Here is a 20,438-nt window from a genome sequence, read left to right as displayed (position 1 = left end):
TTTAAATCCTTACTGTTTTTAGTGAACCAAAAACTACCGAAAAAGCAAACAAACCATTCTCACAAAAACATGACACTTGATGTCACTTATACTGTAAAGAAACTGTTATATTGAATATATCAGACCAAAACGTAAGTGGTAACCAAGCGTACATTTGGAAAAGTACATTTAAAATGCTGAAATATGCTGAAAAACACTCCGTATTCACTAATGGTAGGTGATAAAAGTCAAAAAAATAACATTGATTTATACATTTAAAAAAAAAAAACTAGCCAGTGACTGTGTTGTGGTTTGTACTTATAACAAAAGATGAGTCCGCGGTGTAAGGAGCCTTTGCCATCAGACCAAAACTTTAGAAGGAGTAGCGTTTTAAAGGAATTTCACAGAGACATTTGTTTTTTAGTAGCAATGGAAACACCGTTCATCGAAATAAAAAAACTGATGCACTAATTTATGTATCTTTGTGTAGTCTACTTGTGTGCCAAGGTATATTGTAACCAGACCAAAATTGTAGGAGAGTAGCATTTAAAAGGAAATTTTTTTAAAATTCTATTTTTAACCATCAACATTCTTTCATAAAAATCAAAAACTGATGCACTAAAATTTCATGTATCTTAGTGTAGTCTACTTGTGTGCCAAGTAATATTGAAATGAAAAAAATGAAGAAGGAGTAGCGTTTTAAAGGAATTTCACAGAAAATTCTATTTTTAGTAACCACGGCAACATCATTCATCGAAATCAAAAACCGATGCACTATTTCATGTATCTTAGTGTAGTCTAGTTGTGTGCCAAGTCAAATATTGAAATCAGAATAAAAATAAGAGGAGTAGCGTTTTTTTCAAAGATTAATTTCAAATGAAAAATTCAAATTTTATAGTAACCACACTGCAACACCAGTATTATCGCATATCATATAAACTGATGCACTATTTTTTGTTTCTTAGTGTAGACTACTTAACGCCAAAAATTAAATTGAATAAAAATTTTAATTTAAATTCAAATATTGATAATTTTATAAACAAAAATCAAATAAAGTTTAATTTTCTTTTTAATAACCAAGGCAGCAAAATAAATGAAAATAGTTCTTTTGAAAAATGAATGTCACTATTTTATGTATTTTTTTATTGTATTCTACTTGTGTGCTTTGTTATATTGAAATCAGATCAAATTACTGTAGGAGTAGTGTTTTAAAGGACTTGTCAGTAATTCTCTTTGATTTAACCGCGGCAACACCAGGTGATCGAAATTCCCGCGGAAATCGATGCACCAAATACCGCGTTGTGTTTATACCGCGACGGGGCGCGGGAAATACGGGATCCGCGTTGCCTGTACTGTGAATGTAAAATGGGCAAATATTCAGTTAAATATGTTTGGTTTTATTTGAATATGCAACTGAATATTGGCGTACGAGTCAAATGATGCAAAAATTGACTCTTTTGTATCCGTTTTTAGCTCTACTGGTCAGAGACCAGAAGAGCTTATGCGATAGTGAGGATGAGCTCCGTCGTCCGTCCGTCTCCCATATGGTTTTAACTGTAAACAATTTTTCAAAACGCTACTCTCCTACAGTTTTGGTCTGATTTTAATATAACTTGGCACACAAGTAGACTTCACTAAGATACATAAAGTAGTGCATCGGTTTTTGATTTCGATGAACGGTGTTGACATGGTTACTAAAAATAGAATTTTCTGTGAAATTCTTTAAAATGCTACTCCTCCTACAGTTTTGATCTGATTTCAATATAACTTCGCACACAAGTAGTCTACACTAAGATACATAAAATAGTGCATCGGTTTTTGATTTTGATGAACGGTGTTGCCATGGTTACTAAAAAAAGAATTTTCTGTGAAATTCCTTTAAAACGCTACTCCTCTGACAGTTTTGATCTGATTTCAATATTACTTGGCACACTAGTAGACTACACTAAGATACATAAAATAAAGCATCGGTTTTTGATTTTGATGAACGGTGATGCCTTTGTTACTAAAAATAGAATTTTCTGTGAAATTCCTTTAAAATGCTACTCCTCCTACAGTTTTGATCTAATTTCAATATTACTTGGCACACAAATAGACTGCTCGAAGATACATAAAATAGTGCATCGGTTTTTGATTTCGATGAACAGTGTTGCCATGAATACTTAAAATAGAATTTTCTATTAAAACACTACTCCTTCTACAGTTTTGATCTGATTTCAATATTACTTGGCACACAAGTAGACTACACTAAGATACATAAAATAATGAATCAGTTTTGGATTTTGATGAACGGTGTTGCCATGGTTACTAAAAATAGAATTTTCTGTGAAATTACATTAAAACGCTACTCCTTCTACAGTTTTGGTGTGATTTCAATATTACTTCGCACACAAATAGACTACACTAAGATACATAAAATAGTGCATCGGTTTTTCGATTTTGATGAACGGTGTTGCCATGGTTACTAAAAATAGAATTTTTTGTGAAATTCCTTTAGAATGCTACTCCTCCTACAGTTTTGATCTGATTTCAATATTACTTGGCACACAAGTAGAGTTCACCAAGATACATAGAATTGTGCATTTGTTTTTGATTTCGATGAATAGTGTTGCTATGGTTACTAAAAATAGAAATGTCTGTCAAATTCCTTTAAAACGCTACTCCTACAGTTTTGGTCTGATGGCAATGGCCTCTTTTCTCATCCTTTGTTATAAGTTCAAACCAGCAGAGCTACAGTCTTGACAGAGACTTCTGGTTCATTAGTTTTGTTGTTTCTGGGTCTTCTCTCCATGAATTTTCAATGCGTTATCAGTGTATTTTCAACCGTAAAATTAATTCCAGTTGTTTAAAAAATGGAGAGACGACCCAGATATACTAAAATCTAAACTTTTTCTATTTATTTTCTGGTAGAAAATTGACCAAGTTCAATTGTATAAGGCTTTGGCTTTAAATAATGATTTAAATACCAGCCACGTATATTGTACCGCGGTAGCTACCTTGGTTTGTCGCTGGATTCGAGCCATATCGACGCAGCATTTTAGGTTCGAATACAGTGATTTTACAGTGATTTTCCTAATTTAATTTTTTTTTCTTTTTGCTTAAAATTTTTGAATTGGTATTAAAAAAAATACTCCTTGAATAAGTTTATAAATTATGTTTTATAAATTATTTTACATTAATTGTTTTATTATTCAATGCGTTCACATTTTGTCAGTTATAGTGCTAACGTTCCAAAATAGATATAAACATACATGAACTTGTAACTGCAAAGTTACACCTGATGAAAAAATATTGAATATATTTTTAAAAAAATAAAACTAGCAACTTCGATCGTTAGAAATTACATTCAATATTTTCAGTGCATTACAAAACTGAGTACAAGAATTATTTAGTGTTAGACTTCTATTATATTCTATTAAATGTATCCAGCATAGATAAATTCTTTCATGACACCTTTTAATTGAAAATTTTTTTTACAAATAAACAAAACATAAGACGGAAATCCATTCCTATGAAGTTTCTAGGTTCATTGAATAAAATATGTATTAAAACTACATGGTGCTTGGACATTTAAATCTGAAATGTTTCCTGCCGATTGCCTATCTAGCGCGCCCACTTTCTTTCTATTTATAGTAACCACGGCAACACTGTCCATGGGCATCGACCTCGAAAACCGATATATAGAATTATGTATGTTAGTATAGTCTACTTGTGTGCCAAGTTATATTGAAATCAGACCAAAAACTGTAGGAGGAGTAGCATTTTGAAAGTATTTTACAGAAATTTCTATTTTTAGTGACCACGACAATACCGTTCATCGAACCAGAAATCCAATACACGGAATTTTGTATCTTAGTGTACTAAGTCTACACTCTTGTGCACAGGAGTCGGCAGTTTTACCAATAAACCTACGTAAACATAATCTACCGATATGAGCTTCGCGAGCAAAGCGACAGAAATGCAACGAGTTTTTTGCTTTGACTCTTTATTTAGTCAAAATAACAAACGCATGCGACTCAATCCATGTCAGCTGATGTGTCCCACCTGATTTCCGGTGCAGTCCCCCTCTTAATCGCCGTTATTGTCCTTAAATTCCAACATAAACAACATTTCGAAAAAGAATCAGACGCCATGAGGGGTTCCTGTGACGTAACGATTCGCTGCTGAATAGTCGCAGGGCCCATCTAAAATCATAACTAACACGCAGAATTTCCGGAAAGTCATGGATCGCGAGGAAGGATATGTCATCGCGTTAGAGGGGCATAGGTTCCTGTTAACGAGATTGTGCGGAACGGGGAAAACGCATCTATTGATGTAAAATGATTTTATGCACAATATTTCAAGACTATGGCTGATTTACATAGGAATTGTCACGTGTGTAAAGAATTTTTGTGTATTTTCACCTCTGTCAGTTTCCCGCCACAACGCCAAAGTCTGATATCTTATTGTCTCCCGCTTTCACGAAAGTGAGGGTACATTAAATCTCATTCGTCTGTCCGTCCGTCACAAAAACTTTAACACTGCCCACAACTTATGATTGAGAGGAGCTATGGCTTTCATATTTCACATGTGTATTCCTTGTGACAAGACCTTTCCTTTGGTACCTCCATATTTGACATTTTGACCATGACCTTGGAGTTTGACCCACTTTTACACAAAAATTCTTAACTTTTACTTTAGCCTTAACTTTTGATCGGTAAGGACTAGGGCTTTCATATTTCACATACGTATTTTTTGTGGCAAGGCCTTTCATTGGATACCAACAAGTTTGACCTTGACATTGGAGATATCCGTACTTCCGGCCATAATCTTTGAACAGTTAGGGCTAGGGCTTTCATACTTCACATGTTATCCTTGTGAAAAGACCTTTCATTGGATACCAAGAACCTTGACCTTGGAGTTTGACCTACTTTTAAAAACAAACCTTGACCATAAATTTTGAAGGGTTAGAGCTACGGCTGCCATACTTCACATATGTAATTCTTGTGACAGGACCTTTCATTGGATATCAAGAACATTGACCGTTTGACCTTGGAGTTTCACCTATTTTTTAAAAACTATGACCTTGGCCATAACTTTTGAAAAGTAGTTTATAGGACTTTCATATTTCACAGATGTATTCTTTGTGGCAAGAACTTTCATTTGCCTTGCATGACCTTGGAGATTTTTGTACTTATGAAAAAACTTTTGAACGATAATGGCTAGGGCTTTCATACTTGACATGTTTAATCCTTGTGAGAGGACCTTTCATTAGATATCACTTGATCTTGACCTTGGAGTTTGACCTCCTCTTTAAGACCCTACTTTGGGTTTTACTATATCGAATTTGCATTTTAAAAAAGTTTAATCTTTTCTTTGCTTTGTTGCCATACGGCTCATCAGTGTTTCACAAACGCATCTTGTTCCTTAAATTGAGAAGATAGGCTTTCATATTTGACATGTGCATTACTTGCGACAAAATATTTCCGAGAATGCTATGAATTCTTACCCCTTGACCTTGACGATTGACCTTATTTCTAAAAAAAAAAAATCAACTTCAGTGATAATTTTATATGACATTTGAAAGGGCGTTCATATCTGACACAATATGTCATAAAAAATGACATCTCACCCACGAAGACACCGAAAGCGGGGGGCCACAATTCTTTGAATTTGCTTGTTTAAGAATTAAAATAAATGAATAGCAGATAAATAAATAATTTATGTATTGAAATTATATAGTATTTTAAAGATATATAAACAAAACTTAATGCTATAAGGCATTTCACTTAAGCTGAAAAGGGGGGATTCCTAAAAGTACCCGAGAGTTCTTGAGAAAATTTCAGTTGTTAAATCTTTTTTGCAATTCTACTCAAAAATCTTTCTTGATCAATAAATTCTAAAAGTTCTAGTAAATTGTATGCCTATTGCTCGGTGAGGATTTTGACAAGTACACACTGTTGTATAACAAGGGAACATGCTTTTGCTAAAGTGTTGCCTATCTAAGTATAAAGTGCGGATGAATATCACAATTCAAAATTGTTACACAAAGGGCAGGTATAAACAACCAACCACTCTCTACCATCGGCTCATACATTCATCTCTGTCAGGGACATGTAACATAGTGAAAGGGTGTACTGGTAAGACTGGTGTGGGAAATGTACAAGCAATGGTGGGTGGCTACTATGTCAGGGTATCAGTTCATAGTATTTATATTAGCACATTAGTACATTTTACCTAATAAAGAAATAGTACCTTTACAAACAAATACCACTCCTCTTCAATTTGTTAGCTTTATTTCTACCAGGATTGAGGGCACGTGGGGTTTTTGCAGCAAAAAAATGATGATTTGTTGCTGGAATTGGACTTGTTGGAGATGCCCCAGGACGATAGCTGTATTGGAGGGACCATATTGTGCTAGTGTTGTATTTAACCCGTTACGGAGACCACGTTGTTATTATCCAAATAAATTTTCAACGTCAGAGTTTATATAACCAGAGTTAATGCTATTTTTTTTCCAATCAACAAGGTTTGCATTGTGAACAAAACACCATTAACTATGAATGAATGTCACTCCTGGTCTCTTTTGTGAACAAGTTCTTTGAACTACCAAGCATGAGAGACTTTTCCACTGTTTCATTCCATGATTTGAAAGATTTCAAAACTTTTGACATAACTTCAAACCTTTTGTCATTCAGGGATAATATGGGCTGTCTAGTGGTGCAGAAGATTTCAATGATGCCTGAAGTATGCTCTAAAATTTGAATGCTTCCACTGATGTTTTCTTGGTTGTTTGAGAGTTATCTGATATTGCTTCATTAGATATAGCATATCTTTATTTAAAACCTGTATGGCCAGTTCATTCCTCATTTTGGATGCAGGCATTAGGTTAATGTACTGTTCAGTGAGCTTTCTGTGGATGAAAAATGTATTTTTAAAGTTGAGATTAAAACACGCCACCCAGTGGTCACAAACTATAGATACTCCATGGCACCTGATCCCACTTCTGATGTTTCGGAGGTCCGTATTTGCTCTGCTTCTAATTTGTATTGTTTTATGATCTTTGAGATTGAATACTGTTCGTTATCTCCATATCACTCATCTATCATCCAGAATCTAATATCGCCCAGTCCCAGTTCTGTTTTCAAGCTTTCTGGATTCAACATTGTTTGTAATTTTTTGAAACATGCATAATGTCTTGAATGTAACATATCTTATGCTGTTGAGAGAATACGTCACTCAACATAAAGTTAGTGGTGGACGGATATTTTGGGAAAAGCATTTCTGCAAGATTTCTGTTGTAGATTCCCCATCCATCATCACAAAATCAACATGGACATTCAGCTCTACAAGCAAATCCACACACTTCCAGAAAGTGTTATAAAGTTGATGGGAAGTTCCTGGGTTGGACCCGAAGTAGACAATAAGCCATCTGCATGTAAAAAGAAAAATTACATCAAAATTAACCGAGGAACAAAAAAATTTCAAAAGAGAACTTGCCATGTAATAAAATTATAAGAAACATTTTTATTACACATACCTTACACCAGTTAAGCCGAGGAATATGAATTGCAAGGCATGGGTGGCCATGTTGATCTTCTTCTTTCCTTTGCTGATTAGTTCAATGTTGTTATTTGTTTCGTCCATATCTACAAAACCTACAAGTTTCCATGTATCTCCAGATTTGGTTATGATTTAATCGTCCTGTATGGCCATCTCATCTATTATTGTTCCACCATGCCTGCCTAACTCTGAAACATTCTGCTTCTGCATTTCTTGAGCCATCCATGTTAAATTTGCTTGGTTAAAACCTGGAATCTGTTAGACAGAGTTCTTAAAGTATAGAAGGAGACGTTTGCATGGAAGTTGCAGGAAGTTTGACTTCTTCAAATCTTCATAGGCTTGAGGCGACCTTATGTCCTCTTTAAATGTCTTGGGAATATATCCCTCATCTTTTGTAGCCCTAGTGTATAGTTTCAAGGATGATATTAATTGTATTATGCCTACAATACATGTATTAGAATTTGTGATTGGACATGGAAGCCGGATGACAAGTTGACTCCATTTGTTTCTGTCCAGAGGTCATTCGGTACAAATCCAACAGAACAGGTTTGCTGCTCACTATAAATAACTAGTAGGGGACAGCTGACTTTAAGAAATGGCTCAGTCTGAAGAACACTGAAAAAGGATGTTAGCTTTACAATGTCACTAGAACTCGCAATCCTATTTCCCATGTTTCTGAATATAATAGTTCTTCCCCCCACTAGGATGAAGTTTGATTGACCGTGCTGTTGTGGATTGCACGTCAAAAATCCGTTTTCTCTGTTTGCTTATAATGTCTTTCTTTGGTGCTGGAGTGCCTGGTACAGTATTCTTCAGAAAGAACTAACTGCAGGCGTGATGGACATTTCCAAGAGTTATGATAGAGTCATCATTTCTAACGTCTAGATTAAGTGCCAATCTGCATAATTAAAATTAAGGAACATATATATATGAAGGAATTACTAGTATATCATTATTACATGTAGTAGTACATGTACTTGACATACAGGGAAGATCAGAGAGTGATTAATGAGTGTACTATTTATTTATTCTATTCAACTTTTGATAACCCTGGTCCCCATGAAATTAAAACATGGACAACATAAATAAACTTATTAAACATAACTGTGCTCCAATACGCGTGTTTCCACATTGTAACTCTCTTACTGTAGAGGCGCAAAAAGTATCCATTTCAGCATGGAGGTGGGGCAGTTTGTTTCGGTATAAAAACGTGTATAAATAAATGAACGATATTTTTGGCTTTTAAAATTTATTAAACGTTATAGAAAGATAATAATGTTAAGCAGTGATGCAATTGATGGTTTTATCACCCTCAACCATGCATTCTTACGAAATCTACTTGCAATTATAGGGTCTTGAAAGCGAAAGAAACGTCGTAGTCTTTATAAAAAGTAACCGATTTTCTTGATTGTACAAATGTTTCCTAAAAAGTTATTGTTTTTGTAAAGATATAATAAGGAAAATAATCAATGTCATTTAGATTGCTGACGTGCAATGATGAGATGCATGTGTACCGTATTTATTAGAGGTCCATGTAGTGATGTAGGTATATTCCCTCGTCTGAAAAGTCTCACATCCACTAATATTTTCTTTTATGTTACTTTTTTGCTTTAAAAATGATGCCTTTACATTAACTCGGTTATTCTCGAGTTTATTTTTAGAGTGCATCCTGACAATCATGTAGTTTTGATAAAACAGTATATCGATGATGCAATGTATCCAGTATATCTGTCCCACATGTCTATTTACGCGGCGACGAAACTCCTTTCCTCAAGGAAAGAGCGCACCAAGGGTTTTGCGTATTGTCAGCCACTTATTCACAAAAAAACAAAAATAGAAAATAAAATGAACAGTCTCAATATCCTAATAGTGTGATTAAAAAAAAAAAGAATAAAAGAGCTGAAAGAAATAAGGTCAGGTGCATTTTCAATGGGTCGGTAGGCAACTGCGAAACAAACATTTTTTTTTTCTATTTTTGGCCTAACATTAGTGTCACTTCATAATTTTATTTAGATATAGTAAGTATGCAAAGTCCATTTATTTTATTTTATAAATTTCCAAAGATGGGCAGGTACATGTAAGAATCTGAAATAGTTTGTGTATTTGTATATGAAAGAAAGACAAAGATGCCATTTTCCTTTTAATACTGATTTTTTTTAATATATCTGTATTACACGAGAATAGTAAGAGAACTGTCCAAGACCAAAGTCACAACTGTGACAGCATCCACAGGGATGGCCAGCTTGCAGCTTGGGATGAATGCAACAACAATTCATCTCTGGGCAGGGATTTTTGATGGCCGGTATAGTCAAGAATGCCTGCAACATCTGTTTGAAAATGATGACAGGTTTGTGGATGCGAAAGCCAGAATTCTGCAAACAGATTACCATATCATAGATGAAATAAGCATGATGTTTTCAAGAAAATTTGAGATATGGAAGTTTTTCTGCAGACACATAAAGAAAAACAGTAGCATATTTGGAGGAATTACACTTCCACCCCAGCAGCAATTAAGATGGAAAGGATAATGGTTTAACAAATGACACTGACCAGTCATTTTATTGAAAATATGGGCCAAACATCAGAATAATTACAATACATAATGTTCTGTCAGATATGATAAAAAATCTCAGATTTGCTGCTGTTAATTTTACATATATTACTATTACGTCTAGCTCCAAATAAATCGTCCATTGAAAGTTTTACTCTTTTGATAGGGGGTGGATCATCATTAACTACCTCATTATTCTGACGGATTTGAATCGGGAGTTATATCGTCTGGAAAACTTGGGGGTTCTGGAAGCTCCAGCTTTTCAGTCTTCTCAACTTTAACTGTCACATCAGTCACCTGAAGATAATAGCATGATCCAGACATTCAGTCAGTTCTGCTGAAAAGCTCTGCACTAAACCCACCGTTTCAAAACTCTGTCTTATCTATAAAATGAAAAGGGCCAAGATGTATTTCAGGCCTTAGAAAGCACTTCTTTCATGTAAACAAGGCAAGTATAACTTCTTTCAAATTTGTATTCAAGGTGAAATTCAAATCGTAATTCTTCGTGAACATTACAATGAGTGCGTGAGATGTGAAATTGTAAAATAAATATCATCAAGAGGCCCATGGGCCACATCGCTCACCTGAGAAACTTTGGTCATGCTGCTTTTTAACAGATTCCCCCCTTTGTAATACCAGTTGTGACCACGCCCTACCCGGGGTCATGATTTGGACAATTTAGAATCTACTCTACCCCAAGATGCTCTTACATAAGTTTCAGCTTTTCTGGCCCAATGGTTCTTGAGAAGATTCTCAATGATTTTTCCATATATATTTCAATGTAAAAATTGGATTCCCCGTTATGGCCCCGCCCTACTCACAGGGGTCATGGTTTGGTCAATTTAGAATCTACATTATTCCAGGATCCTTCCACATAAGTTTAAGCTTTTTTGGCCCAGTGGTTTTTTCCTATATATTTCGATGTAAAACTTGGATTCCCTATTGTGGCTCCACCCTACCCCTGGGGGTCATGATTTGAACAATTAAGAATCTATATACACTACCCGAAGATGCTTTCACATACGTTTTTAGCTTTTCTGGCCCAGTGGTTCTTGAGAAGATTTTGAAAGTGTTTTCCTATATAATTATACCCCACGCAACAAGTTGCGTGAGGTATAATGTTTTTGACCCGTCCGTCAGAGTGTCAGTCAGTCCTGTTTTTTTGTCAGCGCAACTCCTCTTAAACCGCTGCACAGAATTTCGTCAAACTTTGCAGATATTTAGGACACAATGTGTAGATGTGCATTTTGCTAGGAAATACCGGTTCCTTTATTTTTTTCGGGAATTTCCACACTTTTAAACTTAGGTTTTTGACCATACCTTGAATACAGAGATGAACAGTTTGTCAGCGCAACTCCTCATAAACCGCTGCACAGAATTTCGTCAAACTTTGCAGATATTTAGAACACAATATGTAGATGTGCATATTACTAGGAACTTCCGATTCCTTTATTTTTTTCGGGAATTTCCACACTTTTCAACTTAGATATTTGGCCATACCTTGAATTTAGAGATGAACAGATTGTCAGCGCAACTCCTCAGTCAGTCAGTCCTGTTTTTTTGTCAGCGCAACTCCTCTTAAACCGCTGCACAGAATTTCGTCAAACTTTGCAGATATTTAGGACACAATGTGTAGATGTGCATTTTGCTAGGAAATACCGGTTCCTTTATTTTTTTCGGGAATTTCCACACTTTTAAACTTAGGTTTTTGGCCATACATTGAATATGGAGATGAACAGTTTGTCAGCGCAACTCCTCTTAAACCGTTGCACAGAATTTCGTCAAACTTTGCAGATATTTAGGATCCAATATGTCGATGTGCATATTACCAGGAAATTCCGATTCCTATAATTTTCCGGGAATTTCCACACTTTTCAACTTAGATATTTGGCCATACCTTGAATTTAGAGATGAACAGATTGTCAGCGCAACTCCTCTTAAACCGCTGCACAGAATTTCATCAAACTTTGCAGATATTTAGGACATAGTGTGTAGATGTGCATATTACCAGGAAATTCCTATTCCTTTATTTTTTTGGGAATTTCCGCAGTTTTCAACTTAGATTTTTGGGGATATCTTGAATACAGCGATTAACAGTTTGTCAGCGCAACTCCTCATAAACCGCTTCACAGAATTTCAGCAAACTTTGCAGATATTTAGGGCACAATGTGTGGATGTGCATATAAACGGGAAATTTCAATTCCTTTATTTTTTCCCGGGATTTTCAGCACTTTGAGTTTTGGGGGAGCGTGGGGTATGTGAGCTTGCTCACTTTTTCTTTCATTCTATGTAAAACTTGTATTCCCTATTGTGGCCCTGCCCTACCCCTGGGGGTCATGATTTGAACAATTTACAATCAACACTTCCAGGATGCTTCCACACAAGTTTTAGCTTTTGTGGCCCAGTGGTTCTTGAGAAGAAGATTTTAAAAGTTTTTCGTATATATTTCTATGTAAAACTTGGATCCCCTATTGTGGCCCCACCCTACCCCCGGGGTCATTATTTTAATAATTTTGAATCAAATCTATACTTTTCTTGAATGTTTCCACATAAGTTACAGCTTTTCTTGCCCAGTGGTTGTTGAGAAGAAGATTTTTAAAGATTTTTCCTTCATATTTCTATGTAAACTTTGGATTCCCAATTGTAGCCCCGTCCAAATCCTGGGGGTCATAATTTGAACAATTTAGAATCTACACTTTTCCAGGAAGCTTTCATATGAGTTTCAGCTTTTCTGGCACAGTGGTTCTTGAGGAGAAGATTTTTAAAGTTTTTTCCCCATAAATTTCTATATATAACTTGGATTCCCTATTCGGGCTCCACCCTACCCCCGGGGTCAATCCCGGGTCATTATTTGAACAATTTAGAATCTACACTTCCACATAAGTTTCAGCTTTTCTGGTCCAGTGGTTCTTGAGAAGAAGACTTTGAAAGTTTTTTCCTATATATTTCTATGTAAAACTTGGTTTCCCCTATGTGGCCCCGTCCTACCTCGGGGGTCATGATTTGAACAATGTAGAATCTACCCTACCCCAGGATGCTTCCACATAAGATTCAGCTTTTCTGGCCCAGTAATTGTTGAGATTTTTTAATGACCCCACCCTATTTTTAGGTCACCTGAGTAAACTCAGCTGATCTATTGCTATCCGTTTTCGTTCGTCATGAGTTAATATTTGAGTATTTTCAGCTTCTTCTCCAAAACCACTGAACCAATTTCAACCAAATTTGGCATCTAGCATCTATGGGTGAAGGGGAACAAAAATTTTGATTTTAATGGTCCCTGCCCCCCTGTGGCCTGAGGGAGGGGTCAAACCACTAAAATTAGTACAATCTTTGAAAGTTTCTTCTTCTTTACACCTGGACATCAACCAGTCAAACTGTTTTGTATGATTGTAATCAGCATTGAGTCCTCTACCAAAATTGTGAAATTCATGGCCCCAGGGTCAGGGGTTCTAGTGCTAAGGCGGGGCTAAATAGATTATATAGTGAATATGCATTATTTCTTTGAAAATCTTCTTTTCTGCTCCTGGACATTAAATAAACTAACCAATTGCATAGTTAAGTTGAAAATGACTGCCTCTTCCAAAATTGTGAATTTCATGGCCCCAGGATCAGGGGTTCCAGTGCTAGGGCGGGGCTATATAGATTATATAATGAAAATGCATAAATTCTTTGAAATTCTTCTTTTCTGCTCCTGGGCATTAAATAAACTAAGCAAGTGCACAGTTATGTTGAATAAGACTGCCTCTTTCAAAATTGTGAATCTCATGGCCCCAGGGTCAATGGTTCAAGTGGCAGGACGGGGCTATATAGATAATATCAGGAAAATGCATAAATTCTTTGAAATTCTGTTCGTGGCAATTAAATAAACTAACCAATTGCATAGTTATGTTAAATAAGACTGCCTCTTCCAAAATTGTGAATTTCAGGGCCCCAGGTCCAGGGGTTCTAGTGCTAGGGCTGGGCTTTAAAGATTATATTAGGGAGTTCAGGTAACCCGACTTAGCTGTGTAATTGTGCCATTTACACGCAATTTATTGGTGTTTATAAACGTGATTTTTGCATTTTTTTCATATTTAACTAAAAATTAAATATAATGAATTTGTTCTACATTGTTTGAACTTTCGCATGATGTGCGTGTTATGTCATTCTGAAAAGTTTGTAATAAAAATTAAGCGGGTCGATTTTGTGCTAAAATTGGATGCTGGGTTTCCCCTTTGATGCATGGCACTGTAATTTTGTCTTCGCGACGTTGATAGCGTCATTTTGATTGGCTTTCCGGGAGGCGATTTTTAAGGAATTGACGGCATTGGCCTATCATAGGAAAGCTTACATTTTGAAGATTAACATTGTTATTGTTGCATCTTAATGCATTGTGCAGAAGTTTATGTATTTTCGTTTCAAAGGAAAGAATTCAATTTTACTACGGTAAGTAATCGGAATATTTTTATGCAACATACACTATTAGAAAACTGAGAAAATTTTGCATCTGAATTTTGTGGTTCTGTAATCATTTTTCCACTCAGAAGTCGCCAGCCCGACGCAACTTTTGAACAGTTTCTAACATGTCTAAGTACCTTTAAATTCATGCATACTTTGTTTCGTAAAACCACAAGAGAAAAATGTGAGAGTAATTAATTAATATTAGACTTAATGGAAAAAAAACTATGAAAGCTATGATCATTTCCTAGTACATCATGCTACATATTAACACGAACCTACACTAACGGTCTCTGATATAAATGTACAAATTAGATTCTGTAACCAGGATTTCCTCTGAATTCTTAAATACTGTAGAATAACCCGAAATTCTAATGTGATATAAGATAATGTTTATTTTTTGTTTTAACTATAAATATTTATAATTTTATTTATGAACATGATACTTTGTGGTTATTTTTTTTTCAGTGAGTATATGCAGTTACAGACTTCGGGAAAATGCTAGGATCATTTCATATCATTTTTATGGTACATGCCGGTAGTAGCAGATGTCTGGGATAAACTTAAGGTAGGTAAATACTATTAGAAATAACTGTCAAACAGTTTATTTTTTCTCTCTAATAACTGAAACAACTCTTTAACCAACAAAAAAAACCCATAAAACGTACCTTTGCAGGATTATTTTCATACTACGTGCTAGAGAGCACATATACCCCAAACTTCAAATGCCAATTTTTAACACAAGAAGAAAACATTTCATATTTTATTCAAGTATGCAGCAAAGCACAATGTTTTGTGCTATAATCCATCCAATCTAATAGATAATCAATTACAAAGAGAATTGTTTGAGCAATTCAATTAAAAACATGTAACATTTAACATTTATATTGCTCACATCCATCAGAAAAAAAAACCCACATAATAGCGTTATTTTGAAAAATTCCAAAATTTATATTGTTTACATGCCATTTTTTCTTTAAAAATATCTAGAATAATATCTAAGGTTACCAAAAACACATATTTTATCATGGTTGACCAGAGATATTTTATTAAATCATATCTTGAATACCCCTACCCCCATTTCGGTAATAGCATCTTTTACCATTATATTTTACAAACTTTGAAAAATATTAAAATGTAACAAATAGATCCATTCTCAGAATGAAATACAAATGGAATATTAAAAAATACTGAAATTTGGGTCCTTCTAAACACTTAGAACACATATAGTTTGGGGGGGGGGGGGACCCTTCCCTGTTTTACATTTTTTCCCATACAAGTACAAAATTCTTTTTACAATTTATAATCTCATACATATTAAAAGAACTGATGTAGTTTAACAAAAAATATATGTAGATTCTAGCAAGTATAGCTCATAAACATATAATTTTGTTGTATAAAGATACATGTACTTATTTCGAACTATAAAGAGTTCAAATACTCAACAACTTTGCCAATGATTTTCTGCGACTTTGTTATTCTTGGTGTCTTTGAACCAGATACAACCTCACTAAAGACAGTCTGAATCCCACTATGGGGGTCACGCTTATGTATAAGTTTAAGCTTGTTTAGGCTTAGATTGTTAGCTGTAAGCCTGTTAGAGATCAGTGTAGATACTATATTGCCTTGTACCAATGGAACTAATGAGGACTTTACACTGTAATAATTCATGGTAAATATATCTGAACCTTCACATTTGAATGCTAAATTTGACTCGTACAGTTCGCGTAAACTACAAACATCAGATAGAGCATTGTGTGCATCATAACTTTTCCCAAGACACAATCTGACTAAGGTTTCTTGCTTAAAATTCCCCATTGTTTTCTTGTCGAAAACTTTCTTTGCAAGTTTATATGTATCTAAAAAACCTAAAACATTTTCAACAAATTGTTTAAGTAAACCATGTCTCTGCAAATGATACTGGAGAATTGGAAGATCAAAGTTTTGAATATTGTGTCCAACAATGACTGGTTTTGATTCACAATCTCTAACAAAGTCTACAAACTGGGTCAAACCATCGACTTGACTCGTTGAAGGCACAGGTTCTCCATGAAGAGTGAGCTGTCCCATGTCATATCTGAGACCTGTTGCAGCCGATGCTTCCTTACAGATTGGTACACTGGGGTTCAGATAAACATTGATTGACCTATCTCCACAAACTGCAGCAATCTGTACGATGTCAGATGTTCTACCTGAAAGCAAAATTATAAATGTTTATTTGATACCAAACCTGAAAATTGAAGTATTTATATTTGTTAGTAAAGGTTAAAAAGGTAAAGTGGAAAAAAAATCTTACTAAGTCCGGTAGTTTCTAAATCAAAATACATGAAGCAGCTGCTCTCTGGAGAAATCATAAGGGGCTCTGGATCAATGTTATCAAGATCAACATCCTCCTCAAGACCAATATCTGACTTGTATGATTGTCCTGTGACAAAGAGAGTTCAAGTGAATAATACTGAAATTCCAACAGCAATGGCTTCTCTAAATGTGTGAACAATAAACAATAAATTAAAGTAAAACGTTACACTGATTCAGTTCTATTTTAACTGAAACTCTACCTTCTAGAACATTCCTCGCTGCTTCTTTAGACAATCTGGCGGCTTTTAATTCCAATCGACGTCTCTTGGTGGACGGTAAACTCTGCATGAGACGTTTCCGTTTGAGCTTGTTGGCAAGTCTGATGGTATGCTTCATTGTGAAATTGCCAGGTGACAATGCCATTTTCTTGTTCAGCTGTAAGATATAATTTATGTTTTAGTAAATATTTTCATTTTGTGATTGTTCCATATTCAAATAAAATGGTAAATTGGTTAATAAGAATAGGGATAAATTTTGAATGTGAATTTCTTAAGAAATCCATCCTCTAGGTACTTTATGTACATGTTTATGCAGATAAACATGATTGTAAAACATCTTACTAAAGACTATTTGTTTTTATAATTTACAACATTTATTGTGGAAAACTATTAAAATCAAAAATATACTTTAAGAACACTAAATACAAATGCAAATAACATTTTATGGTTTGCCATAAAAAGAAAGAAAACATAACACATAACAACAAACTGTAATGAAAAACAAATTTCAAAAATGATCAACTTGAAACTTTCAACACATTTTTCTACCTCTGATATGTAACCGTAACTCATATTCTTTTGGCAAACAGTAGCTGAGAGTCTAGCATGTAGACTCTCTGAACCTCCATAAAACCTAACAACACATTTTTTGGACTTTGAATCTCACATTTCAGACTCAATTGTTAAGATCATATCCAGAACTGTTGTTCTAAACAGAAGAAATAACCAAAGTTCTTACAATCTTTTTGGGGCTTTAGTGGAGACCATATGGTTAAAGTTCTCATTGACTTGGGTGGATCCCATCATGGCCAGCTCCTCTGACTTACAGCAGTATTTCTTGAATAAAGCTTCTAAAGCTTCTCGGAGTAAGGTGCAGGATAGAGGCTTTCCATATGGCAAATTTCGAGGCTTATAGTCAGTCTTTTTACTGCGACACCAAGTTCCACAGCATTCGTGTTCACCTTAAAAAAAAGATCTGGTTCAAATGTTTTCATTCTTCATTCCTAATCTTCATTCCTAATTTTGTAATGACTTCTATATTGTTGATACTCTTACCATATAAATGTGGAACAATTTTGCCAAGTTCATTTTCAAGATCTTTAGCCTTGCCCCTGTTTTGCTGTACACAATACGTAAAACATCTAAAACAGAAGGGAAAAGACACTTATTTTTTAAAATAATAAGCCATAACATTTATAATTATGTGTAACAAGTTTTTTTGGACTACAGTTGACCAAGGGATATTGTACTGAAATATTACACTTCAGAAACACAAACCTTTCAATGTGACTTCTAAGTTTTTGATTTTTCAAAACTTTATGGGTGTTGGCAAGCTCAATCAAAGCTCCAGTAAAACCTTTTCTTGTATGGTTTTTGTCAGCTCTTTTATTAATGGTTGGGTCCACAGTGGCTTTTACGTGAGCAATGGTTGTTGAGTCATTGTCCATGACTAAAGTTCCTATCTGTGAAATACATTGGAAATTTGTACTTCAGTTAAAAAGCAATGTTTTAAATATACATGTATATTATGGTACTAAACTGTACATCCATATTTGACATTACTGCTGATAAAAATTAAACATTCAATAAAAAGCTACCTTGCACCCTTCATCTTTGATTGCACTCAGCATTTCACAGGCCATGGCCGGCTCCATTGCTTTTGCCGATCCCTGCCAATTCTTTCGGCAGTTGTGTTTTCTGGGTGGAACTCCTTTAGCTGTTGCAGCTGAGCAGATTCTGCATTTTTTACTCTTTGAAGAGAAACTTACTATCTTTTTAGTTTTTTCTCCTACTAGAGATGCGTGACCTGTAACAAGATAAATACTGCTAGCATATAGCTACATTTACATGTACATGTATTAGAATATGTAACTCTATATCTCAATCTTTATTGAGGAGGGAGAATCAAAACATGCAACAATAACATTATCACCAGGGCATACCAGTGAGACTATTGTATCCTCTACCAGTACCTCTCTTCTGCCAGGCACCATCAAAAGACACAGTGATGTCTCCATCATTCCTACAAAATGAATAACACAAATGTGCAATTACATGTATTATCAAATATAATTAACATGTAAATTCAAAACATAATTTATATATCAATACAAACAAAATAAATAAAAAAAATTACAGTTTCATTTCTTCTTGAAGAACTTCATTACAACTCTGCCCTGCCATTTCCTCTAACTGTTTCCCCACCTCTCTTTCTCTGCTTTTAAGACTCTTGTTAGTGATCCCCGGGATATTCAATGCAGCCAGTAATGCATTTACATGAGTAATTCCATAACCACCATTTAGCATACCTAAGAGATTATTACCAGAAATAAAATGAAAATAAAATAATTCTTTTACATTTTAACTTCTGTATTATTAGTATTAAATTATTTTTATCTGCTTATTTGCAAGTCTAGATAAAATTTCTAATTTATACCTGCAGCCAGCTTTGTGTTGACATCCCAAGCATATTGCTTCATATCTGCTTTAACCCTATGTTTACTGCCCGTGGGTATGTCGTTAACATGGGCACAACTGGAATGCGTGCACTTTATCTGCAGAACCTGCAATTGACCAAAAGTTAACTGAAAGTGAAGGGGAATGCCGCATCTTTAAAAACGAATTTTTTAGGTACATAGTCATTGACAATATTTAATAAAAATAAATACCTGTCCTAGTCCAAATTTCCTTTCACCTACAGTGTTGACAAGCTGAAGTGCATTCCCACACATAACGCAACCTCTTTTCAAATTATCAACAAGAGTGCCGAGTTCTACAATCCGTCTACCGACACGCCATGAACTCTCTGCACTTTCTGCACTTTGACCATTAACGGTTCGTAGGACAGAGGAAGAATCATTTTCCAAGCACGGAGCATCATTTTTGGCATCTAATATTTACAAAATAAATGAATCTAATGATCGAATCTTTTGATACGTATTCCAACTGTCAAAAATAGAGCAGAACGCTCGCACAATACAGACACTTAGTACTTACCATGTTTACCTCGTAAGGCATGGGCTTCTCTTGCTTCTCGTGCTTTCTTTAGCCCCTCAAGTCTGCGCAGGAACGAAGCTTTCCTGAATGTCCCTTTTTCAGACCGGGGCATCGTTGCATTTGTTTTCAATCACAAGAATTTTACGTTAAATCAAACCACCGAAAAATTTGCGCCAAGTCCAAGTGATAACCGGAAGTCTGATGTCGGTGTATAAAATTTAAAACCGGAAACGAAAAAGTATGGCCTTGCCTTAACATTCAACTTGTCCAGAAAGCATGGATAATTTAGACTGAAACTATAGAATTATTGATACCGGAAATTTGATATCATGTATTTTAAAGATCTATATAAACAG

At 35.0% G+C, this 20,438-nt stretch overlaps 3 protein-coding genes across 3 annotated transcripts; all 3 read right to left on the bottom strand.

The window, feature by feature from the left end:
* Nucleotides 1-15,421: 15,421 nt before the first annotated feature.
* On the bottom strand, nucleotides 15,422-17,238 carry LOC134282637 (uncharacterized). The gene is made up of 3 exons (XM_062765035.1): nucleotides 17,068-17,238; nucleotides 16,806-16,934; nucleotides 15,422-16,701 (listed from the first exon to the last, which is right to left on the bottom strand). The coding sequence occupies exons 1-3, from the start codon at nucleotides 17,228-17,230 to the stop codon at nucleotides 15,932-15,934; spliced, it is 1,062 nt and encodes a 353-aa protein (XP_062621019.1). The 5' UTR covers nucleotides 17,231-17,238; the 3' UTR covers nucleotides 15,422-15,931.
* A 582-nt stretch (nucleotides 17,239-17,820) lies between these two features.
* Nucleotides 17,821-18,884, bottom strand: LOC134282638 (uncharacterized). Its single transcript, XM_062765036.1, has 4 exons — nucleotides 18,684-18,884; nucleotides 18,364-18,548; nucleotides 18,142-18,227; nucleotides 17,821-18,047 (listed from the first exon to the last, which is right to left on the bottom strand). The coding sequence occupies exons 1-4, from the start codon at nucleotides 18,738-18,740 to the stop codon at nucleotides 17,821-17,823; spliced, it is 555 nt and encodes a 184-aa protein (XP_062621020.1). The 5' UTR covers nucleotides 18,741-18,884.
* Nucleotides 18,885-19,014: 130 nt separating this feature from the next.
* LOC134282650 (uncharacterized) lies at nucleotides 19,015-20,299 on the bottom strand. The gene is made up of 5 exons (XM_062765048.1): nucleotides 20,083-20,299; nucleotides 19,755-19,975; nucleotides 19,523-19,649; nucleotides 19,223-19,394; nucleotides 19,015-19,108 (listed from the first exon to the last, which is right to left on the bottom strand). Exons 1-5 carry the CDS (start codon nucleotides 20,192-20,194, stop codon nucleotides 19,015-19,017), a joined length of 726 nt encoding a protein of 241 aa, XP_062621032.1. The 5' UTR covers nucleotides 20,195-20,299.
* Nucleotides 20,300-20,438: the final 139 nt, after the last annotated feature.

Source organism: Saccostrea cucullata, unplaced genomic scaffold (genome assembly GCF_032062105.1).
Source record: "Saccostrea cucullata isolate Sc308-1 unplaced genomic scaffold, CSIRO_AGI_Scuc_v1 ctg183, whole genome shotgun sequence".
In the NCBI taxonomy this organism is placed as follows: Eukaryota; Metazoa; Mollusca; class Bivalvia; order Ostreida; family Ostreidae; genus Saccostrea; species Saccostrea cuccullata.
This window is presented reverse-complemented; position numbering and strand designations above follow the sequence as displayed.

Excerpts from the sequence above, each read along its gene's own strand:
- LOC134282637 (XM_062765035.1), bottom strand. The coding sequence starts at position 17,230 with ATGGCATTGTCACCTGGCAATTTCACAATGAAGCATACCATCAGACTT. Across the intron at positions 16,935-17,067 it reads AGCGAGGAATGTTCTAGAAG|GACAATCATACAAGTCAGAT; the intron begins GTAGAGTTTCAG and ends TCTTTGTCACAG. Across the intron at positions 16,702-16,805 it reads TTTAGAAACTACCGGACTTA|GTAGAACATCTGACATCGTA; the intron begins GTAAGATTTTTT and ends TTTTGCTTTCAG.
- LOC134282638 (XM_062765036.1), bottom strand. The coding sequence starts at position 18,740 with ATGGAGCCGGCCATGGCCTGTGAAATGCTGAGTGCAATCAAAGATGAA. Across the intron at positions 18,228-18,363 it reads CTTAGAAGTCACATTGAAAG|ATGTTTTACGTATTGTGTAC; the intron begins GTTTGTGTTTCT and ends CTTCTGTTTTAG. Across the intron at positions 18,048-18,141 it reads AATTGTTCCACATTTATATG|GTGAACACGAATGCTGTGGA; the intron begins GTAAGAGTATCA and ends CTTTTTTTTAAG.
- LOC134282650 (XM_062765048.1), bottom strand. The coding sequence starts at position 20,194 with ATGCCCCGGTCTGAAAAAGGGACATTCAGGAAAGCTTCGTTCCTGCGC. Across the intron at positions 19,976-20,082 it reads TGCCTTACGAGGTAAACATG|ATGCCAAAAATGATGCTCCG; the intron begins GTAAGTACTAAG and ends TGTAAATATTAG. Across the intron at positions 19,109-19,222 it reads CTTCAAGAAGAAATGAAACT|GAATGATGGAGACATCACTG; the intron begins GTAATTTTTTTT and ends TTCATTTTGTAG.